Source organism: Lissotriton helveticus, chromosome 3_2 (assembly GCF_964261635.1).
Source record: "Lissotriton helveticus chromosome 3_2, aLisHel1.1, whole genome shotgun sequence".
Lineage (NCBI taxonomy): Eukaryota > Metazoa > Chordata > Amphibia > Caudata > Salamandridae > Lissotriton > Lissotriton helveticus.
The window spans coordinates 168,410,114-168,435,420 of NC_136062.1; the positions used below are offsets into that span (position 1 = coordinate 168,410,114).

Here is a 25,307-nt window from a genome sequence, read left to right on the forward strand (position 1 = left end):
GGAACGGAGTGCAGAAAGAGGCAAGAGAGGTGCAGAAGGAAGCAACAGAGGTGCAGAAAGAGGCAAGAAAATGCAGAAAGCGACAGGAGAGTTGCAGAAAGAGGTACAAGAGCTGCAGAAGGAGACAAGAGAGTTGCAGAAACAGGTAAAGGAGGTGCAGAAAGATGGAACCGGGTGCAGAAAGAGGCAAGAGAGGTGCAGAAAGAGGCAAGAGAAGTACAGAAAAAAGCAACAGAGGTGCAAAAAAAGGCAAGAGAAGTACAGAAGGAAGCAATGGAGGTGCAGAAAGAGGCAAGAAAAGTGCAGAAAGAGGCATGTGAGTTGTAGAAACAGGTAAAAGAGATGCAGAAGGAGACAAGAGAGTTGCAGAAACAGGTAAAGGAGGTGCAGAAAGATGGAACGGAGTGCAGAAAGAGGCATTAGAGGTGCAAAAGGAAGCAACAGAGGCGCAGAAAGAGGCAAGAAAATGCAGAAAGCGACAAGAGAGTTGCAGAAACAGGTACAGGAGCTGCAGAAGGAGACAAGAGAGTTGCAGAAACAGGTAAAGGAGTTGCAGAAAGATGGAACGGGGTGCAGAAAGAGGCAAGAGAGGTGCAGAAAGAGGGAAGAAGGGTGCAGAAAGAGGCAAGAGGGGTGCAGAAGGAAGCACGAGAGGTGCAGAAAGAAGCACTAGAAGTGCAGAAACAAGCAACAGGGGTGCAGAAAGAGGCAAAAGAGTTTCAGAAACAGGCAAAAGAGGTGCAAAAAGATAGAATGGGATGCAGAAAGAAGCAAGAGAGGTACAGAAAGCGGGAGGAATGGTGCAGAAACAGGCAAGAGGGATGCAGAAAGAAGCAAGAGAGGTGCAGAACGAAGCAAGAGAGGTGCAGAAACAAGGAACAGGGGTGGAGAAAGAAGCAAGAGGGGTGCAGAAAGAGGCAAGAGAAGTCCAGAAAGAAGCAACAGGTGTGCAGGTGTGCAGATAGAGGCAAGAAAAGTGCAGAACGAGCCAAGAGAGTTGCAGAAACAGGTAAAAGAGGTACAGGAAGAGTGAGCAGGGGTGCAGAAAGAGGCAATAGTGGTGCAGAAAGAGGGAAGAAGGGTGCAGAAAGAGGCAAGAGGGGTGCAGAAACAAGCAACAGATGTGCAGAAAGAGGCAAGAGGAATGCAGAAAGAGTCTAGAGAAGTGCAGAAAGAATCAATAGAGGTGAAGAAAGAGGGAAGAGAACTAAAGAAGGATCTAACAGAGGTGCAGAAAGATACAAGAAAAGTGCAGAAACAATCAAAAGAGGTGCAGAAAGAGGGAACAGGGATAGAAAAAGGCATGAGAGGTACAGACAGAGGGAAGAAGGGTGCAGAAAGAGGCATAAGGTTACAGAAAGAAGCAAGACTGGTGCAGAAAAAACTAAAGAAGTGCAGAAAGAAGGAACAGAGGTGGGGAAAGAGGCAAGAGGGGTACGGAAAGAGGAAAGAGAGGTGCAGAAAGAGGCAACAGGGGTGCAGAAAGAAGCAAGAGAGGTACAGAAAGAGGCAAGAGAAGTACAGAAAGAAGCAACGGAGGTGTAGAAGGAGGCAAGTCAAGTTCAGAAAGAGGTAGGAGAGGTGCAGAAACAGGCAGGAGAGGTACACAAAGAGAGAACAGGTGTGCAAAAAGAGGCAAGAGAGGTGCACAAAGAGAGAACAGGGGAACAAAAAGAGGCAAGAGAGGTGCAGAAATAGGGGAGGAGGAAGAGGCAAGAGGGGTACAGAAAGAAGCCAGTGAGGTGCTGAAAGAGTCAAGGGAGGTGCAGAAAGTGGAAGAGATGTGCAGAAAGAGGCAAGAGAAGTGCAGAAAAAGAAAGAAAGAAAGGTGCAGAAAGAAGCAACAGAAATGCAGTAAAAGGGAAGAGAGGCACAGAAAGAAGCAAGAGTGGCTTGCACACAATTAATACAATTTTAATACCCAGATTTAGCAATGAGTAGCAGGTGACCATCCTAGGTGTGGAAAGGGCCTTCCACCATGCTGGAACACTTGTTGCTGCAATTTTGGTAATGTTTGAGCCATTTGAGCTAGAAACAAGGCTTTTGTTGCTCAAATCTGTGGATTTTGCAGTAGATCATGGATTATGTGTCAAATGCAGACAATGTATAATTGTGTGAAAGTAGGTGCAGTGAAACAGTCACATCATCCCAGTGGCCCTGCTCATATCTCTGACTAGGTCCATTTAACATCAAACCAACTATCAAAATCTTTTCCAAAATCATCCATGGAGTCCAGTGTTACATGAATGTTCTTTTTTTATTTCTTCTCTTTCAATTTTGAAACTATAACAAACAGATGCAACCAACGTGTTTCGCCCCAGACAAGGGCTCCTTAAGGGCAAAAAGAGTCTTATGCTGGTAGTACTGTAGTTTCTAAGCAGCAAGGTCATACCAGAGTCACAAATCCTTTGCTACCCACTTCTTGCGTTCAAGCTAATGTTACAGAAGGTCAACAGCATTTAGCGAACCATCGTGTGAACAAACAGATAATTAATTCCGGTAACAGTGATTCCAGCCAGGTAAGTACTTTGTTAGGCAATGCCGTCCAGCCCGCCGAGTCTTTGTCTCTTGAATGAGAAGAAATAAAAAGGAACATTCAAGCAACACTGGACTCTACAGATGATTTTGGAAAATATTTTGATAGTTGATTTGAGGTTAAATTGCTCTTCTTTGCTAATGTGTTGTCTCTCATCTCCTATGTTCCAATTGGAGACATAATAGTTTGACAGAGCAGGGTGAAAAGGAATATTTGATAGATATTCTGTGTACAGTGGTAGTGCTACAACCAGGCCCGGTTGGGCGGAGCTGATTAGAGGAGGAAGAGTGAGGCTGAATGGTTTTGCTGCAGCAGAACTGTAAAGCTGGTTAAATTAAGACAATGAGAGTGCAGCAGAGGAGCACACAGCCTACTGTGATTGTTAATGTATTGCATCGCATGCCTCAAACTCACATACAGTATTTTTATGTACTTGCAAAAGCTGGGTTGCCTGAGGTCCCCAACTCCAATTTTCATTGTTTTTGCTCCTCTGAGGCTTACTAAAAGGAGGAAGTAGAGACTTGAGAGGGATAGTAGAGGGTGTTACATTTAAATATGGAGTGTCATATTAATCTACACAGAGACAAATTGAAGGAAGTAAAACATACTTTATGGACATTAAAATATATATTCTCTGCAGAAATATTAGTTTGAAATCTAAGCACTTTGGGAATCTCTGTTTGAATAAATAAACAAAGTGTGAGGGAAAGGTAACATAGAGCATAAAGGAAGTGCCATGCTTTATCCGTGATGAGGTTGTGTGATATCATGAATTGCGCAAGACAAGTATCTGAGAGTTTTATGTTTCAAATTGGTACTTGTCTGGGGAAGGAAGAAGGGACAAATTTACAGCAGCTTTTATTCGAGACACTTGTGATTCACTTTAAATACTAAAGCAAGGAGATAAAAAAGCACCAAAGCGAGTTTCTATTTGACAGTAACGATTATTAGTAAGCCCTTAGACATACAGCAACAGTCCCAGCTCACTCGTGCAGGTAAGAGTGGTAGGGCAGTGGGCCCGGGTGGTGGGGGTGATTTTGACAGACGACGGTGAGGAAATATGTATTATTTATTTAAATTTCCCTCATCATTGTCTGTTGAAATCCCCCCCAACCCTGCCTCACCAATCAACCGCTCTTACCTGCATGAGCCGCGGCTGTACAGTAATGCGGATAACTTGAGAAGTGAAACGTGTTGGTAACAAACTGTCTTACGACTTTAGTTTCTGAGTTCTAATAACATGTCAATCGGTTATTTAAGTTATTTGGAGTGAACCTCAGGTCAGGAAAGGTAAATGTGCACATGATTATGACAACATAGTTGAGCATTAAGCCAATTACACTTCTGTGTATCGTTTTGCGTGAATGTTCAGTTTATTTATGTGTGCACTGTAACGAGTACTGACCTAGGCAGGAATGTGTTGTTGTTTTGTGGTGTTTATGTGTAATGAGGCTCGAAACTGGGTGGTGGAATGGGCCTCTGCAAGGGTGAGGCACAAGGAAGCACTGCTGCAAGTCCCATGTCCAGCTACAGAGCGCGTATCCTCCCTCTCCAGTGCTTTCTGACCCTGTGCCTCACCAGTGGCAATTTGCAAAGGAAGATATGCACCGTGCTCTAGTGAACAGGCCAGTGAATTAGCATAGCAGTTCTCTGATTATACTGAATAAGCCGCTACCAGTGACATTATCATATGAAATACTTTTATTAATGTCATAACTACAATTTCTCAATTGCTTTATTACTCTTCTTGCTTTATCAAATTTGCTTGAAAATGCACCATTTGCCCACTTGTTTTTCAAAACTTTCCTTGGGGAGAACTCCCTTGGACCCCTCTTATGAAAGTCGGGCTCACTCGCTAAGATTGCTTGCCACAGTACACTCATCATGAACTTTTACACCTCACCACTTCCAAATGTCACCGGCCGACACTGATATATGCAGCATTAAGTCCTTCCTTTCACACTTCCTTCGATAGGGTGTGCCTAATCACCTGCTCCTGGATGAGCAGGTCCTTTCCAAGACAATGCAAGAACTGATGTAAACTAGCCTCTGTTTCAGTAACACAGTTATTCAGTCTTCATTTTCTGGTCACACCTGCTCGGACCCTGAACCCCGATTCACAAAGGGCTTCTGCAGTCATGGCAGAGGCTCAGCTGTCATGTGGGGGGCCCGCACTTGTGGCAGGACCTCTGCATTGAGAAAGTGCAGTGCTGAGGTCACGCCACAACTACGAGGCTTACGCCATGAGTGTGGAGGCCCTTTGTGAATTGGTCCCTGATACATTTACTTATAGCTGTGCTCCACTAGCCCGACAGTGCCATTAGAGAATATGAAGAGTTAAGTTATATATTCCTAAAAGGGGCAAGAAAGACTCCTCACTAAAGTATTTTTGTAGGTAAGTAATAATTTATTCTATACCAAATCATTGACAACATGATGAACAAAACAGTGGTGCATTCTTTGTTGATGCTATATGGATTAAGGGCCTCTACAGTCATTGGGGCTCTTAGAATTGGTTATGCCAGAGCAATGGCCCACTGTCACAGGCCTGAAGCACATGGTAGAGCTCTCTTTTTCTCCTGTGAAACCTCATAGGACCTATGGTTTGGGTTGGCAGGTGTTTTATGGTGAACAATATTTAGGTCGGGACAGCAAAAAAAAACTTTTATCTAGAGGATAATATTGCACAAGGTGTAAGATTCTTCAACAGATGCTGTCAGAGGTGAACACATTATGCTGTAGATTTGCGAGACAATAAAGTGTGACTTACAGGCTGAGCTCCACACCCTTGTCAGCAGGGATCCAAGGAACACCAACGCCCAGTTCTTCATGACTGATGCTCGCTTCCGTGGAGTGCATCCGGCAACTTCTAAAAAACAAGTAAAAAGAATCAGCGGCTGACTGTACTGGGTGGAGGACAGGTAGTTGGAAGCACAAGGTGTTGCCTGGCAACTATAACCAGAACTCATGAGAGATGACAGTATTGGGTGGAACCAGAAGGTGGAAACCTTTTGACCTTAACTACCAGGCAGACAAAAACAAAACAGTCTGTTGAAAATACGTTTTTGGCAGAGTCTAAGTAAAGGAGACAGCCATGAGGACAATCTAGTGAGAACATTAAGCCTGAAGCAGTATCACTAGTACAAAGTATTATATGCCCTTAATCCTTCTCTAGAAAAGACATATGTTTAGCTGCATTTTGGAATATGCAGTTTGCATGGATGTCAATTAGGGATCTGGCTTGCTCTTTGTAACCCCTACCTGTACCCTTGCGACCCTTGGCTTCAACAGGTCACAGTCAGAAAAGGCTCACTGATTTATGTTTTATTTTGAAAACAAAATTGCCTTTAAATGCTTAAAATACTTATTTATTAGCAAGAAAAACTAGGCTAAGACTGGAGCTTGGCCTAGCAAGGCCAGACCTGATCTGCCAGGGGGAGATTATAAAGTTATATCTAAGAACATTAAGGGCTCTGGCTAACTCCTTAAAAAAATCACTTGAGATCTATCTTCGAATGGCCAGGCTCGGAATGGCACACCAGGCTGGGAATGGCAATCAGAGTATTGAAGATCGAGGAAGACAGCATGCCGCGGCAGGACATCCCCCGAACGCTTGGAAGAAAGCTATTAATAAACAAGTGCGTGAAATCTCCTTTGACCTCGACTACAAAACTCTACGCCGAAGTCCTCACCTGGACTCATTAAATAATTCATACATGGCAGGAACAGCACAACCCTACCTAAGTGAGGCCCTCACAACACAGACCCGAAGCAAAATTTTATACATGAGTCTGACCATGTTGGGACAGTTGATTTCAATCCTGCATGGGCCCGAAGAGGGGAATCCATGACTTGCAGACTGTGCACCTACAAGAAGGAATCCTGGCTGCACCTTCTCTGTTGCTGTCCTAACCTTAACAATAAATGCCGGCGACTGTTGCGCCCGATTTGCCTCAGTAAGAGTATAAAGTCTTGCAGCGAAGCATCGGCCTTGTGTCTGCCAACCACTAACACAATGATCCTGGCGAGACTGGCAAAATGTATTCACCAAATCAGGTTAGCCCTAAAAGCTGTGGACCAAAGCGGATGGGATCCCTCCACGCAGTATCATTGACAGTGCCCCACTCGCATGCCCCCCCCCCGAAGAAAGAAATGTCCCTAGTAAGATACTTAATGTGCCATCGAGGTTAGCTCAAGTGCCCACCAACATAGACTATCTCCAAGGCACACAAGTCGAGGAATGGCTAATTATGGGGGACTTAGACAGTGGAGCAGAATCTTTCATGCAGGCAAATGAAGTCTGTAATCACAGTCTTGTTTTAGTTTTGCTTTTAATTTCAGCCTTATGTACCTACTTCTTTTTTTATATATAAGAATTGTCTTTTTTTCTATTTTTTTTTCCTTGCCGCTTTTACTGTAATGATTTTAATTAATTATACAGTCAATAAATTGAATTGAATTGAATACTTATTTATTAAAGACTTATGATTTTTTTTTCTATGCCTCTCATTTGTCAGACAACAGAGCAGAGAGTAGTGTAGAGTGTCATAGAGTGGCATGACATAGACTGTCATAGAATGGCATAGAGTGGCGTAAAGTGGCATGGAGTGTCATGAAGTGGCCTATTGTGGCATAGAATGTTGTGGAGTGTCTCGGTGGAAGTAGACTGTCGTAGAATGGAATGGCATAGAGAGGAGTAGAGTGATGTATAGTGGAGTGACACAGAACAGAGTGGAGTAGCATAGATTGGAGTAAAGTAACATTGAGTGGCATAGAGTGGAATAGTGTCGTAGAGTGGAGTGCCATACAGTGCCTTAGAGTAGATTGGCATAGAGTGGTGTAAAGTTGAGTGGCATGGAGTGTCGTAAAGTGGAGTGGAATAAAGTGACATAGAGTGGAGTGTTGTTGAGTGCAGGAATGGATTGGAGTGGATTGCGGTGTAGTAGAATAGAGTGGAGTAAAATTGCATAGAGCATCGCAGAGTGGAGGAGAGTGTTGTACAGTGTAGTAAATTGGCATACAGTGAAGTTTACATGGTGTTGTAGTGAACTTCCCTTACAAATAATGCATCTTCAAGTGAGATGAACATTTCATTTTTTTATTCGAAATAAAGACTAATTAAACGGAAAAAAAAAAGAAAAAAAAACCATTTCATTTGCCCAGACATACAATTTTACTGATATAAGTATACAGTGCAGAAAAGCTAATGTGTGGAAATGTCGTCACCAAGTGTATTAATTAGTGTTGATCGTATTAATATATTTGTTACCACAACACTTCCGAATTACCAAGAAGTGAGCTTCATTTGTGCTTTCCTAATTCATATATGTTCTGAATATCTCTACACTTCATTTACAGATATTTAAATTATGTTGTTCTAGAAAAAAATAACATTATACAGTCTTTCACCAGCACACCCTCAATGGCCATCATGATTGTCACATAAATACTCTCACTTTGTAGTCAGATAAAGAAAGGTAAACACCCAGTTACCTCAGAAGGCAGCGGCTGACATTTGACCTCTTTCTTTGAATACACAACAAATGTGACAAGATAAGAAAAAGATTTAAAGACATGATACTAGAAATCGATTACTCGGGAAGGATACAGTAAACAAGGAATGCTATGTGAAAGGGACAAACTCAAGCTGGACAGCCTAAACCAAATAAATTCAGCAAATAGTAAGCAAGCAAATGTGAGTTATAAACCACAAAGCCAATGGTAAGCAATGAGTGGACTTGCTTTCCCAAGGAATCTTTCTGACTGTCCCCAAGATGTCTTTACCAAACCAGACAGATGTGCTGTCTGGTAGGCTTTGACATAACAAAGGAGTTTGTGAATAAAAAAGGTACAAATTGGGTTGTTTGGGAAGACATTCAAAGTACTAATAGTATAGTAAAAAATTTTAATAAAGTCAGAGCCAAGGTGGAAATCCTAGCTGACAAATGATAAACGTGTTCGTTCAGTTTGGGCATTAGGTGATTTCTAAACATATATATTATATTTCTAGAAGTACATTTGTGTTTCAGTGTATGCAGTTTGACTCCCTTTCTTGCCTTTTTATGAAAACCCTTTCAGTTATCTATGAATATTATATTAAGGTGAATACAGTATAGAAGAACCAGTCTACTGCCTACAGTGCAAAGCAACTAGGGTGCAATGTTTCTTCTGAAAGAACAGAGGGGTATATTATCAAGGGGTTTTATCTCCGCTTTTTTGGCTTTAAAAGCCAAGAAAGCGGAGATAAAATTATCTCCCTATTACCAAGCTGTCGCTAACACCAGTTAGCGACAGCTAATAGGAGATAGCGACCATCATGGGCCCCACTTTGCATGTCAGTGATATTTATCACTAATGATATACAAAGTGGGCGTGCCAAGATGTTAGCGACTGGAAACAGTCGCTAACATCGCTATCTCCTATTACCAACTTTTGGAGATATTTGCGCTAAGCGCGAATATCTCCAAAAGCTAACACCTGCCCTGAGCAGTTCTTAGCCATGTTATCCAATGGGAGGTGGATAACATGGCTAAGAGCATTTGCTCGATAATGCATGAATATCGCTGACTTTTCAGCGATATTCATGCTTTGCGGGCGTTTTTTATCGCATTTGCGATAAACCTTGCTAATAGCAAGGTTTATCTGCGATAAAAATCGCCGATGTGCGGCGATAATTTTTGTCTCTAAACAAGTTAGAGACAAAAATTATCGCTAGTTGTTGGTAATATGCCCCAAAGTTACTTCACATTTGGGTTGAACATATCTACCTTAGGGCAGTTATGTATTTCATTAAAAAAAATCTCTCAAAACACAAATGTAACTTTTCTATTCATGAAAGGCCAGAAATGTTCATTACAGACCCAGAAACTCTATTCTGAAAAAAGTCCTATAACTTTATAGGTGGTGCGATAGCTCCGCAGGAAAACTGCTTGTTGCAGACACCTTGTGAAAGGCATGCAGTCACAGCTGCAAACTGCTAACTCGTCAAGAACAACTATTAATAATAAAACTATGCAATGGTGTTGTGTGTGCTAAGAACATGCCGAGCACATTAAGTGCATGTAAAACCAAGCTATTACAATTATAATAATATTTTCCCTGCGTGTCCATGCTACACAACAAACCGTTAAACTAAGCCTGATGCCATTAGAATAGACATCCCAGTGTCTTGAGCACACAGTCGGTTGTTAGGGGCGGAACCCAAAGGGTATGGCATGCTTTATGAGCAGAGTTAGCCTACAGCTTGTGTACAGACAAGTTTAGAGGAGGAAGAAAGCCTGCACGGATACTCCTATGCAGATCTAATAGAGTATGTGAAACTATGTAGGGGAATGTGATGATTATGTCTGAGCAGACGGCAGTGCTGTACTGATTCTCTATGATTGACTTGCCTTGGTCTACCATGTTTGCACATCTGCCATACTATGGCAGTACCCTATTTAATGCATGGTTGGTAACTCGAATAGTGTTTGCTTTAGTATTTTTTCTGTATATTTCATTATTCTTGTTTCTATTGTAGGTGTTTTTTAAATCAACTGATGTCACTTACTATAATATCATATGCATCAATGGTCACTTGACATGTCTTCATGTGATGTCATCAGGGTCAAAGGTCATATGAGATCACTTCCTCTGGAGTCATGAAGGGATGGGTCAAAGAGTGTAATGTCACTTCCACTACACCTGTGATTTTGTTGAGTTGACGTCCATGGCAGTTTGTAACATTCACTCGAGCTCTGCTGGAAGATTCTCCACAAGAGAAGGCAACAATCTACCCTGTCCCTTTTAAAATAGAGGCCTAAAGAAGGGCAACTAATGTTCATGTTGAACTCAGAGGCTTCTTTCTGACGCAAATGATTTACCCTTCTGGACATCAGCTTGGTACTGCAGTGTAAAGGTCAGTAGGACAGTTTCATGACCTCAGCTTCTTTTATTTTATTCCAACCTAGTGGCCTGTACCCTCTATGGTGCTAGGAAGTTTATGCTATTTGAATGGCTTTGGCAGACATGAATGTTTTAACCATTTTTAAAATAGGTTTGTGCCTTACTTTATGAATGGATCTCATATGGGCTGGTGTGTAGTGTACTATCGAAATCTAACCACTCACTTACTACTAGGCTCAGTCCATTCCTGCAAGAGCTTGCTCCTTGATGTCTGGTGCTCGTCCTAGTGGCTAGCTCTTCTCAGTTCTGGTTCATTGCTTCTATCTAATCATGAAAATTTGAAGGTTTTCACTCCCTCACTCGTTCCACTAATGTAAATGTAAAATGTAAATTGATACTTGTATAGCGCAATACTCACCCGCAATGGTCTCAAGGCGCTTGTACGAATACCGCTGTGGAACCCATCCTGGCTTTTCCTGTGAGGTGTCCACTCCTGGGCACCCCCAAGGTGGAGGCCAGGCATCCTTAGCGTTGTGAGGGCCGTTGTGGAGATTAAGCAAGCTATTGCCCAGAGTTGCAGAGTGGGACTCCATGATTGGAATAGGCACCGAGGCGAGAATTATCAGGTCCGTGGAATTTTGAGCCCAAGACCCGCCGAGGCGGGGAATTGAACCCACTCACTCATTCACTTATGAAAGCCTATGACAAGTATAGTTTTCTAGTAGTTCTGGGTCTCATTTACAGAGCACATTATTTAAATTGTGGGAATTTACTTCCATAGGCTTACATGTACGTTTGGAGTAACCATAGGTGGAGAACTCCGCTCTGCCCACGGAGTGTGCAGAGTTTTGCCTACTCCGTGTTCCGCAGATATCGCGGAGTATGCAAAACTCTGCACATTTCGTGGCGGAGCGGAGTTGGCCTGCTGCACGCCTCCACCCCATATTAAAAATGAATTAAGGTACAATAAAGAGTAAAGTAAAAAGACTTACCTTCACTGCTGCATCCCCGGGCTGCCGTCCTCCTCTTCCTTGCATCACAGGGTGATCTGCGCAAGCGCGCGCGCCAGTGCATTCCTTGCCAGAATCACAAGTGCATGCGCAGCTCACCCTGAGACGCAAGAAAGAGGAGGACGGCAACCTTGGAACGCCACATTGAAAGTAAGACTGTTTTCACTTTACTCCTTATTATATTTTTATTTAATTTTTAATATGGGGGGTGGAGGCGGGTGGCAGAGAGGTGCGGGGTTCCACGGAGTTTGTCCCCAAGTCCGTGTACCTCCGTGTAATGCCGCTGCGCCAGCTCTGCCCAGGGTTAATTTGGAGTAGATTTCCAACTTTTATGACAGTTGCAAAGATTTCCAGCAGTACTTTTGGAAATCTACATGAATCACAAGCTTCGAGGAGAAAACCCATGTACACTAAAGAAATAAAAATGTACATTTCCATACATTAGTTTTTTTCTTGACCACAGATAAAAAGAATCAGAAAAACCGATATCTATGTGTGTGGTCAACTGCTGCATTACGATGCTGTTGGTCAGGCTGCAGTGCTTGAGCGGCCGACCAACAGCTGCCAACAGGTTCAAGGTGCCCGTCGGGCTGTCTGTTGGATCGCATTCCCCTTACTTTCGCAGGCACCGCCGTGGGAATTACGATCCGCCTTTCTGCCAGCCATTTCATGTTGGTACTTCCGATTTGAAAAGGCTGGTGGAAAGGCTTTTTTGGGGCCCTAGCAGGGCTCCTGTCCCCCATGGCCCTCCGCTATTGACCATGGGGGACACCTGTGGTCCACCCCCAAACATGCCTGCCTCGTGTGGCAGGCACCGAATGGTGCCTCCCACAGGGTACAGCGATGTTTAAAAACATGTCTTTTGGGTTGTGATGGGCCTTTTTCCGGGCCACATCACAAGCCTCAGTGCAAAGAGGCATGTTTCTGACTACCTGTCAGCAGGTCCCTTTACTGCAATGATGCCGGTTGGACACTTGTCCGATGGATATTGTAAAAGGGCCGCAAGTGATTTTCCCAGAATCACAGGATGTTGAGCCGCCACTGAGATTCGCGACTGGTCCCCTAGCTTCAAAGTTGGCAGCTGGGGCTGGTAGGCCACATCCTCACAAACTAAACACTACCTATACATATGTGAATTAGAATCCTGTGCTTGACACAGAGTGCCTCCTGACCAGTATTTGGGTCATTTTTGTGTTCGTGTTAGTGCATCCAAATAGATCGCACAACAACTAACACACATACTTAAAACAAGCTGCCTTACTGACTTCGTTAACATTTTGTAGCCCGGATTTGTATTCACACGTGCAAAAAATAAAGTGTTTTTACTTGTAAAGATAAGGATATAAACATCAGGTCCATTTAAATATCTGCTGTCTCGTTTCAAAGATCTATTGTGAACAGTATAATGCTTACAGTTGGGTTGGGTCACCCCTTACTCATAATTGAATTGCTTTCTGATCTAAGTTACTTACCAGCTCATGTTTCGATGCCTTTCCTGTCTATTCTTGCATTTGTCCTGCCCAAGGTCCATTTTGCTCACTGTGCTGTGATTGGATGTCATGTATCATTCCACTGCTGACGTCGGACCTTACATTGAAAGGCACAAGGGCAGGGGGGACTATATTCTCTTCCTTTCTCCCTGCTCCTCCCACTTAATCTTGCTCTCCTCAGCAGAAATGATGCACCCCAGCGTGCACCTGCCCCCCTCCAGACCCACGGCACACTTGGCGCATTTTAGGAAAAATCCTAGGCATTGGCTAAGTAATTGCTTGCTCTGGTGAGCACTATTGGCTTTGCTTGTTTGTAATTGCAGCAAAGCTGAGAAAGGGAACCACCTTCACCACTTAAAGTGCTGATTCTCTCTGTCCGTTGTAGATAATTGTGGGATTCCAAGAAGATCAGGGAGATGGGAGAAGTCAAGGTAATGCTTCTGCACCTATCGTGGCGTTCAGAAGCTCTTAGCGAGCAGCAATTACAATGACTCAGAAGGAATTCAAAACACGTCGAACACGGTCACTGTATGCACTGTGGGCGGAAGAAGCAGAGGCAAGCCTCCAACTGTACCGGGACGGCGCGTGACTGATTTTGATCCATTTGGATCTTCCCGCAGACTGCGCATTCCAACTAGAACAGTCTCACTGTAGCCATTTTTCAATTTCGTCCTCAACATCAAGCTGTTTTTTGTTCAACACTCTACAAGAATCCCCTGGACTTACTTGTACCACTAAAAGACCAGTATTTACCATGCGTATGCAGTCAGCACAAGTAAAGCAAACCGATTTCATGGGAGCAATAAAAGACGCAGCTACGAGGGTTCAGGGGCAGGATTTCCCATCTCTCACATGTAGTATTCAATGAAATAGAGTGCGCGACGACGGGCTTCAAAGGGCTGCGCGACTGACATACATGTACATTTTAGGGAGGGAAGCAAGGGAGGCCAGCTAGAGATGACGATCAGCATGGCAAAAAGTAAAGCACATTCGTGAAGCCCTTCAAATGTATTCAAACACTCATGCGTGTTCTGCTTTGTTGTTTACATTCATTAGAGCGCACTGATGCCGAATCATCTTGACACAAAACAAAGATAACACTGCATTCCTGATCCTGTGCAGCTCCTGTTCAGTAAACAACCGTGTTTTAAAGTTTTTAGGAAGGGGTGTAGGTAGCATTGGTGCAGCAGGTGCAGTGGCACTGTTGGCCAGAGCCCTGAAGAGCCCATCGAACTTCGATAATTGCTGTATTTTACTATCTCAACAGCAGGTCCATTGTCCTTGCTTGCACTAGGACCCAGGGCATCCTTGTGACACTAGTGATAGGAGGCATTCCTCTGTGTGCCGTTTAAGGCACAATTTGTTCCGTCACCTAACTACAGTCCCAGGGAAAGCTCTACTCTCTTTATTCCTATGTATGTGGGAGTGCATTCACTCCTGCCCTAACCAGATGAGGCTGCGAATAAGGAAACACTCTTTATAAACTCTTAAAGTAGCGTTAGCAGGTGTGGGCCACTTCTGCAGCCTGTTTATCCAGGCACCCTTCTGTTGATGGTCAGCCCCAGGTTCTTCTTCTTCTTAGATGCTTTGGGGTGAAGGCCCTTCAAAAAACACACAGTTTGAGCTAATCCATAAATGGGATTCCATGATTTGTCAGCAAAACCTCAGTTTTGAGATGCAACAACTTTAACAATCCTTTCCACCTTCATCAGTAAATAGTAGCCAAACAGGCTGATTCACACTCACTGACAGCATTTGTAAATACAAGTTAGATTAAAGCAAAGTACTGTGTCAGCAGGATACGTGTACAATCTGTCTCCTCTCCTGTATAACAGAGACCCCAGAGGCTGCTTGTAAATTTTAAAATGGGGACAAAATAGATCCCTGGAGGGACATCTCACTTTAACCTGAAAGATAGCGTTCGCCACAGTGGTAAGGCTACTACCTGAGACGGGTCCTTAAGGAATGACTTTACCATTCTAGCACGATTCATCTGAATCCAGTGTGGTCCAGCCAACTGAGCAGACAGGCATGGTCAAAAGTGTCAATGGCTGCTGATCAATCCAGTAGGACAAGCATTCCATGCCACTGCCTTCAACCTCATGCCCAGATCATTTAAGAAAAGTTTGCCAGAAAGTCAATTGAAATAGTGAAGTAATTAATTCTACTTGATAGCCTGTGCGTGACAGGCACAGGGAAAAATTTATTTTTAGAAGTGGTTTTAATATTGTGACTTTCCATTCTGCTGGGATGCTTCCCCCTTTGAGTGAAGGCTTTTATGCTGTCTGAAGATTTTCCAACAGTGCTACAGCCAAGATTTCCGTGGGATTTCTGTGTGGATGGCTAGGCTGCGTAAGATCTGAGAGAAGATGCTCCAAAAGTAACTCGAACTCTAACAGAGTTTTCAAAGAGAACTGTTCACTTTGGACAAGATCCTGCAGTTTATTGTCGGCCTCTCGACTTAAGTCCTTTTTTAAACATTTTCGGTATTTTAGATTCGAATAAATTTAAAGATTTTTTTTCCAAATGGAAAGCAGGCTTGCTGAGCGGTCTGGGAGCTCTTTTGCCCGGGATGATGTTAAACAGTCCTTCAGCAGTGTAGGATATGCAGCTGGTGCTCGGAGCACTATTGGCCTAATTTAAACCTTCAATGCCATTAGTTTTGAAGAATATTCTTAGCACTCAGACCATAGGCTTAAGCACTCAGCTGGACTAACTTCTAATTTTCTTTCTACCAGCATTGAAACCATACTAAAAGGTTAGGTGAAACATTGCTTGATTATCGAGGTTATATGTTACAACACACTTGTGCATCGGTTATGTTTGAATTGCATATAAGTAGATTGGCCAATACGAGCCAGGTACGCTAAGCCTTGGCTTGTCACACCCAGGTTTCCTCGAAGCACTTCATTAAGAAATCAGAACACCTGGAAGTGGACAGGGCGAGTGGCCTGCTTTCACATTTGGACAAGTCAGAGATAATGGATCTTCATCTTTCTAATTTGCATTTTGTTTGTTCAAATTACCTAATTAAACTTTATTTGCATATATTTCGTGGAAGTCACTCTTTTTTAAGTTCAAAAGAGAGTTTATTAGAAATAGTATGTCAACAATACAAATAAAATGAAATCAACATATAATAAGCAAGTGATATATAGTGTGATAATCATGTAAACATTAAAAAAAATATGGTTCAAAGTAAGAAGCATTACAAAGTATCATGCAAAAGTAGAGAAACAGCAACATACCAAACAAAACTACATCATATGAGAAATATACAAATACAGTAAAAAGAATATAATAAAAAGAAAAGATAAAATATAATATATATTAATAGCCGAAAACAATGTCATGGAGGTTTAGCAACTTCTTGTTGTGAAGGAGACAAATGCAGAACGCGACTTGCGCTTGTGTCAATAAAGAGTGTGACAGGTGACCACAAATTGAGCCGTTTGGGTGCCATGTGTAATGGGTATACAAAAGATGTGTCAAGCCTATGATTATACCAAACCGCTTACCACCATGCCTGAAATGATAATTTAGTAAAGTCCTTCCATTTTTTGGTAATTTGCTGAAAGGCCACTGCTAACAGTAAATCTATGATTTTGACATTAGATTCACAATTTTCCCAAATGGAAGCTAAACTACCTAAGAAAATATGTGTGGGTGTTAGAGGGTAAGTAGTGTTAAAGATGGAGTTTATTTGAGTCCATACTTTAGTCCAAAAATTCTGAACAGGATTACATGAAAAAGCATGTGAAAAAGGCCTGCCTGTGGTGTCAAACAGGACCAACATAAATCCGGGATATGGGCATGTCTGGCATGGAGTGTGAGTGGAGACAATAGGAGTCTGTTATAAATAAAAAAGAGCGTTTGTGTGGTATTAGCCGCCCTTGAAGACTTACGAATTTTAAGCCAAATTTTATTCCAAAAGTCTATCGACCAGGAAGTCCCTAAATCAGTTTCCCATGTCAGTTCTATCTTAGTTTTATCTCTTGGATGATGGGAGGTATGTAAAAACGCGTAAAGAGAGCATGCTTTAGAAGCACTAAGAACAAGAGTCCTAAGTTTATCCATGTGCAAGATCTCAGATGAATCAGTTGGTGGGATCAACGCAAATTTTGAATGTGCAATTTGGATAGCTTCCACTAGAAGAGAAAACTTAGGCTTGAAGGAGGAAGGCAAGGTGTTTAAAGCTTTGACTTCTACAAAAGACATGAAACGGTCTTGATCAAGTAGTTGATGGACCCATAGTATACCTCTCTGTCTCCAAGCTTTCCAGAAGATAGGTTTATTGTTAATCAAAATATTCCTATTATGCCATATAGGTGAGATAGAAAATGAAGTTAAAGTAACGGGTGGTACAATCTTGGAGGTATGTTTGATTATGGCAGTGGAAATGGATTGTGGCTTGTGTGTGAAGGATAGGTATTCTTGAAATGAGAAAGGTGAAAGAAAAGATTTCTCAAGTAAGGTCCATTTAGGAAGATACGTATCAGAGTCAGAGAACCATTTTGATGCTTGGTGCAAAAGAAATGATTTGTGGTAAGTAGGAAAATCGAGTAAATTCACCTCACCCTCTGACTTTGGATGAATCAATTTGGAAACAGACAAACACGCTTTTTTAGTACTCCATAGAAAGGACGACAAAATGGAAATAAGCTTCTTGGAATATTTGGAAGAAATAGTTAATGGAATATTAGAAATCGTGTACAAGACTATAGGTGAAAGCATCATTTTAATGGTGTCCAAACGGCCCCACCAGGACAAATAGAGAGGATGCCATTTTGAGGTTAAAGATAATAACTTTTGAATGAAGTTGTCCATACAACGGGAAATTGTCACTGAGATGGTCGGGGAAATATGTAAACCAAAATATTTAATGTATTGCGGGTTCCAAGTGAAGCCCGAAGAGATAAAATCAGCGCTGAGAGTAAACTTAGTGAAAGGTAACATTTCACACTTGTCCTTATTTAGCTTATAACCAGAAACAAACGCAAAGGATTGGACTTCTGCCAAGAAAGCAGGAAGAGAAGTTTGTGGGCGGGATAAAAAAATAAGAAGATCGTCAGCATATGCTGCCATCTTAACGGTAGTGTCCTTGAAAGTAAAACCGTGAATATCGGCATTTTGGCGAATTCCCAACAAAAAAGGCTCCAAAGCAAGATTGAAAAGAAAAGGAGAAAGTGGACGTCCCTGCCGAACACCTCTGTGTAAGTGAAAATAGGAAGAAAGGTCACCATTCGCCGATACAGCTGCTCTAGGATTAGAATATAAAAGAGAGATTAAGGTGATAATCTTCGGGCCAAAACCAAACCATCGGAGGACACGAAAAAGATAGAGCCATTCAACTCTATAGAATGCTTTTTGAGCATCCAATGCTATGGCCGCTAAGGGATGAGATAAGTGTGAAGCCTTACACAGAATATCAAAAAATAAACGGGTGTTGTCCGTGATGAGACGTCCTTTGACAAATCCTGTTTATTCTGCCCCTAATAAGTCAGGTAAATGAGATTCTAGTCGCAAAGGTGGAAGTCACTCTTGAATCATAATAACACACTGGACAGTATTAGTGCTTTAATTTGGGTGAAGGACTAATTATTCATTCACCCTATCAGAAATTCCAGTAAAACCCATATGTGGCCACCATGCGGTGACTGTCCGCAACATCCGGCCTGCTCTTCTCGCTACAGTTACGACCATCCGCAATGCTCTCCCTGCTCCTTGCGGACGTCCTCCAGTGCAAACAAAACTCTTCGGGTGGGACTCTAGAAGGTAACTTTTTCAGCAGGACTAACCTGGCTCTTGTATCTGGCCCCTCGCTCTATCTGAGTCAGCTTAAACTTATGACTTTCACTACCAAATAACTGTGAGTTAGGCTTTGTGCCTTCAGGCTCTAAGCTTACCCGAAATCTTTAAAATTACCTATTTCCAGTTCTACTGATTGGAGTATTGTTGTTTTGGTGTTAAATTATTCATTACAATTTACTCTAGGTTTTAAAATTACTGTAGGATTTTTCTTGTGTTGTGTTTTCACTTTGTTCATGTTTGTGTGCTGTATAAATACTTTTCATGTTGCCTCTAAATTTACCCTGACTGCTTTTGTCCCATGCTACCAGAGTGTTAAGCATAGGTTAATTTAATGACTTTTTGTGGTTCACCCTGACAGGGATTGAGCTGCTGCTTTAGAAGGGCTCACACCCCCTCAAACAGCAACACATTTTATCACAACTAGAAGTCAAATGTCCAAGTATTCATGGGGTTGTGGATAGTTTGGAAAGAGAAAATATTTTGTATTGGTAAAGAGGTAGGACAGATGTGGTCATTGGCATGTGATTGATGTTCAATTAGTTATGACATTTCAAGCAAGGGCATGGGTTGAGGATTAATGATGTGATATTTTCTGAAGCCTCCTATTGTTCACACTTACATTGAAAGTGTACTTGCATCACCTGAGTGCCAAATGCAGCATTCTCTGTTGTTTGGTGTCAACAGCTCGGAAAGGTCATTTGTCAAAGTAAAGAGGCTTCACCGTGACAAAAGAAAATTGACTGTATGGTTTCTCAAGTGCTTTTTCACATCAGATGGCACGAACTGGTTATCGCTCTGATATTTAGAACGGAGGAGAGTCTGGATAGGAGAAACAACCTCCACAGTAGAGTGGGGAAATCACTGACTGATGCCTGTCTGAACCCCAACTGGTCTGCCACAGACCTAACACAGAAATGATTAACAATGGCCTCAATGCACAGAGAGAAAACGCCCTGCACGCCAGAGCCATTTTATTTTACTAACCACTTATGAACACGCATTTGGGGGGCTCAGAGCAGAGGGAGTATTTCTGAAAAGCAAAACTGATGTGCCCAAAATTCATCCGTCGTCCCAGGGGATGGGCTATCAGCACAGAGATCACTGAGGGCAGGTGGGCTGCGCCCTCTGGGAAGGGAGGCGGAGGGTAATTAAAGGTGGGGCCTCTGCTAACCCAGCAAGCTGGAAGAGCCAGCTGCCGAAAAATAAATGGATGCAGGCCATAAACAATGTGCTTATTGTAGTGCTGTAACCAAAACACTGAAAGCTTTCATCATGTCTTGAAAAGATAAAAAGTTACATATTGGGTTCAGGGCATGAATAAAAATTACAGAACTGTTTAGATGCTGGACGCTGACTCTGCTCCAGGTCCAACTTGATGAAGAGGGCATTAACTTAAAGTTACATCATCATTTAAGATTCGATGACCATGGGCAATGTGAATTAACAAGGTAAAAGTATTTGATAGTAAATGTGTAAAAGTAAGGTAATGATGCCCTGGTGTGAAGAAGATGGTGTTCCTTGGCCTAAAGCATGGTAATCAGTCCAAGCATTAAGGGTGTAATGTAGCAGTTTCTAACTCATGAAAATACCCGTTTTATTTGGAACTCCCCTGTGGTACAAACCTGATAATGGGGTATTACCCACTGTTAGCACTCAGGTAAAATGCATTTGAGCTGGAACCTCCAGTTACAACATTTTAAAATAATGTCAACTGATCCTCAGCTGAGGTAAGAGGATCTGCACATGTTACATGTGACACTATATGGTTTTCAGCCACTGAGCTGAGCGTTGTCAAAATGAATGAGCTTCTCAATCACTGTATATAATTTGGCTCTTAGCCATTTATGATTATATCATGTGCATGTAGACAAAGTAGAATCTGAAGATGAAATATGTATCGTAAATGAGAACAGATTATTTCTTGTTTCCTGTCATTGTATACTGTCTTTGTAGGTTTTGTCCTGATTGTACAGCTTGATGTTAAAGTGAACGTTTGATATGAGAGGAGCACGCATGTGGATATTTTATTATCAATATTTATTGTATATGTTAGAAATTGGATTTCTGGTTGGCTAGGGCATGCACCTAAGCCAGGCAGAAACCACCACTCTAGTCAGGGCAAGGGAGTTACATGCTGTAGATAACCCATGCTCACCCCCTTTGTAGCTTGTCACGATCAGTCAGGCTTATCCCAGAGGCAATATATAAAGCGTTTGCGCAACCCACTCACACAGCAGTGACACACTAGGCACACCACAAAAGATACACCACACAAGGTTATATAAAAATAGCCTTTGTATTATCCAAAACACATTAGAATAATAATCACACATATACACTGTGTCAACTGGCACCGGGTCATAATTTACAGGGGATTATATACAGGACAGGGCCAATCGGGCCACTGTCAGAACCATCACAAGCACAAGTAGTAAAAAATAAAACACTACCTGTAACTACTGGGAAAATACTGTACTCAGCGTTAGCAACATAAACACATTATGTCTGCATCACATTAGGCATACATCCATCATGCATAATCATTATAGGCATAAACACATTATTCAATCTCGTTTGGGCATAAACACATTATGCATTGGGCATCAAATTAGGACCTTGCACCCTACCAACATAAAACTGACCCAGTACTGGCCTTCCTCTAGGGTCCCAAATGCCCTTTTTCCCAATTGTCAAGGCGTAATTCTAGAGCCTCCCAAGTGGCCCTCTGACTGCCGAAGCAGCAAAAGCACTGTGCATAGCGCACTGGAGGCCATGGGGTGCAACTCACCCCCTCCTCATCCTGAAGCAAAGGGAAATGCCCCCCCTTTGCAGCTTCCTGCGCCCCCACAGTGCAGCTGGGAAGACAGGCCCCCAAAAAGTGCAGTGGATCCCCTCCTTCCCAGGGCTCCTCTCTCTCTGAAAATGCCCCTTTTAACAAGTGAGGCCTCGAAGTGGCCCAACACAAAATCAACACTGGTACTTCCCGTGCCTGAGGTGCCACGCTCTGGTACTATAGAACAAAATTGCCCCCAGGCTGTAGTTGCCCGCTCTCCTATGGGACAGCTGAAGGAGACAGGCACTCAACAAGCACTAGCACCACCGGGCCTTCCAGGTCTTGTGAAGCGAGATTTGCCCACAGAGTAATCGACACAGGCACCACGGTGCCTCCGGGAGCACCAACACTGCTCACTGTGAGCCCCACTCACCGGGGCTCCTCGACGCTGCTCTCCCTCCTCCGGTTTCCTCCGTGGGACTTCTCTTTCGCTGGGGAAGCTCGGCGGCGTCTCTCCTGGAAGAGCACAACTCAGAGGGCTCTCACCGGTACACAAGAAACCCGCCTATAGGCAGGGATGCGTCACCTGACTTCCTGCTGCCGCGTTCCCCCGGATTGGTCCATAGTCATAGAAGGTGGCCACGCCCACAACCAGGCTTGGGTCGTGGCAGTTCTCTCAGTACCACAGTGCGGGGTAGGCTCCTGCCAACAAGTAACCACCAATGTGGGGTGGGATCCCGCCAACAGGAGCACACGAACAGCGGGGTAGGCTCCTGCTTGCTGAAGCAAAAACCAGCAGGGTGGGCTCCCGCTTACAAGGCCTCAATGCGAGGGAATCGCCATGTCGGGATTCCCTCTAAATAGGTCGCAGCTCAGCACTGTGAAGCCCCAGCACTCTCCCCTTCCTGGGAGAGAAGGATAAAGCTTCAGGAGCACATGGCGGGGCCTAGGCTGGCCATCTCACACGGCCCTCCAGCAATGAGGCAGTCCTTCGTGGCGGTTCCTCCTGGGGCCCAGCAGCCAAAATCCCCAAGGAGCAAGGAAGCACAACACCAACCTGGGGTCACAGCCCCAGTACTAATACTACATTTTCCTTTGTTCTGCCCTGGCACTGGGCTGGGGGAACCAGTCCCAACTGGTTTCGGGGGTTATTGGAGCACTTTGTTTACAGGGCTCCTCTTCCCCTTTGTCAGATGGGGGCTCAGTCATCAGACACACCACCAGGGGCGGAGCCAGCATTCACCTGGGCAGGCACAGACCTATTCAGGGTCAGGGAACTACTCCTCCCACTACTCCAAATGCAGATCTCCTATTCAGCCTAGCGCTGACTCAACCTGCCGTTCCTGGAGCCACACACCTCACCAGCCCCTGTCCCTCCAGAGCCAGACATGCAATACAGATCAGGCAGGCAGACACATAGCACACAGAAATGCTAACTTCTAAAAGTGGCATTTCTAAAATAGTGATTTTAAATCTGCACTCATCATTGGCAGCATTTAGTATCACTATTCCAAACATACCAAACTTGCCCACGCTGCTCCTCTCATATCAGGAATTACCACTGAACACTTATCAGGGAGTCCCCAATGCATTCATATGAGAGGCCAGCCTCACAGCAGTGAGAAACCAAAATACCTGTTTGTCACTACCAGGATATGTTAAGCACTTAAGGTACATGTCCCAACTTTTACCTACAATGCACCCTGCCCATCGGGCTAGCTAGGGCCTACCTTAGGGGTGACTGACATGCAGTGAAAGGGGGGTCACAGACGTGGCACACAATTTAGGTGCCACATCACAGAGGCAGTAACTCTGCGAGCACAGGCAGAGGCCTGAGACAGGTTTGAAAGCTACTTTGGTGGGTGGCCCAATCAGCGCTGCAAGCCCACCAGTACCATTTAGTTTACTGGCCCTGGGTATCTGAGATACCACTTTACAAGGGACTGACAGATAAATTAGATATGCCAAACAGGTGTAGACCAATCTTACCATGTTTACCACAGAGAGCACACACACTTTATACTAGACAGCAGTGCTAAAGTGCCCAGAGTGAGAAAATAGGCTAGGAGGAAGGCGAAAAGTTCAGGGATGACCCTGCAAAAAATGGCCTAGTCCAACAGTATCCCTTAAATAAAAACAGTTTTTGTACTGGTTTATAATATGTTGTCCTTGTCCCCTCATATTTAGTTATGAATTATTGTCATGTTTGTGATCAATTCTGATCTGCCCTAGGTTTTGCAATTATTTTTGATCCCTGCCTAGAGGAACCCACACCTAGTAGCTGGGTACCCTAGTTTATTTATGTTACATGTAAATGCACGTGCTCCCTTTCTTTTTGGCTAAAGTGTATGTCTATGGTGTTTAAACTGGCTTATACTTTGTGTAAAACGTTCCTAAAATGCAACCTTTGATTAGCATGTGCTAGAAGGGTAATTTTCTAACAATTTCTCTGTCATGATTTCACATTTACAGTTTGGCTATTCAATATGAATTTGTTACTTTACTTATACATTTAGGCATGTTTTTTGAACCAGCCTTAATGGGACTCCTGCTTTTGGCTGCCTTGCTGGAAAAGCTAGTTCCTCTCCTGCTTAGCTAGCAGGTTAAAGCAGGTGAAACAATAATCCTATCCTGGTGAAATTAGATTCATTCTGGCCAGGATGGAGCAGGATGAAATCTCCATCAGCAGATTAGCTGCACCACCCTTTGAAGTAGTTGCAGGAAGTTTCCACATGTGACAAAGAAAGGCAGGCAGGCGACTGGCGAAAGCCACCTGATCGGTTTAATTTTGTATCCTTTGTGGGGATACACAAGGCCTGAGTTGGTGGGGCCATGCTCACAGGAAAGATGTGCTTAAGACTATCCAGAACTATGCATACCTCTTCCATGCTCCTCAAATGTCAGTGAGGTTCAAATCACTTTTATTGATATTTTCAAGAATAATGCAACATCACACAGCCTGCTAAAATAACAGACAAGCCCAAAAAAGACCAACTCCAATAATAAACAGTCTATTGTATGTAGCCCCAAAGTACCATAAAACGAGTCATCCAAATGTTTTCTTTGGGAAAGATCTACAAAATTAAAAAAACATACCAAATATACACCCCGTACGAGGCATGGGAACCAAGGGGAAGTGCAAATACACTCATCAGATTTCATTTAGGTCCCAGAAAAGATCTCATTGTGTCAAGTAGTGTATCTTCCAGGGGAATTGTACAGATGTCTGTGACTCTAATATTAGTTGCTCTCTGAATGTTCTCCAATATTGTATCCTGCTGTCTACGGCCAGCAGCACAGTGGGTGAATATTTTCTGTGTGTGCATACTCCATGCCATCCCTCTGAACCCTCAAAGCATGCTCATTCCAATCAGTCACAATTGTGAGAGTCCCTTCCCGGCACCTTTTTCCCAATACTCTCAAGCCAGCTATGCCGCTGATTGCCCAATAGCTGGGCACTATTATGAAAGTCCTTCACCATGGAGAGATCTCCACACCTCTGACAGATCTACACTGTCATGTGGCCTCCAGTGGTAAGGAACATGGCATTTTGCCACCACCCGTCAGCACACCACATCTGCTGCCTGTGGCTCATTGGACATCAACAAACATTTCATAGGATCATGGAGGGGAGAAAAGGGGAGAAAATGGTGGCCATGTTGTTCACTGCCTGGGTCTGCCAGCTAAATATTAGTTGGGGCAGAACCTCTTACTGACAAGTTAGTGTCAAGCCTGGAGCTTAGAAATCCTCAGCCAGAAATTCCTGGGTGGCAAGAGTTTCACACCCTGCTCATCCACGCCTT

The 25,307-nt window shown here is 43.4% G+C and overlaps 1 protein-coding gene across 2 annotated transcripts in view; it reads right to left on the minus strand.

Moving 5' to 3' along the window:
* Positions 1 to 25,307, minus strand: part of LOC144826531 (dual oxidase 1-like) — a 1,074,750-nt gene that overhangs the window by 875,070 nt on the left and 174,373 nt on the right. The window contains exon 2 of one of the 2 annotated variants that reach the window (XM_078684960.1): positions 5,307 to 5,405. The exons of the other annotated variant lie outside the window; for it this stretch is intronic. Within the exon in view, the coding sequence (XP_078541086.1) occupies positions 5,307 to 5,405 (99 nt within the window). The remainder of the gene's footprint in view (positions 1 to 5,306; positions 5,406 to 25,307) is intronic. 2 annotated transcript variants of the gene reach the window in all.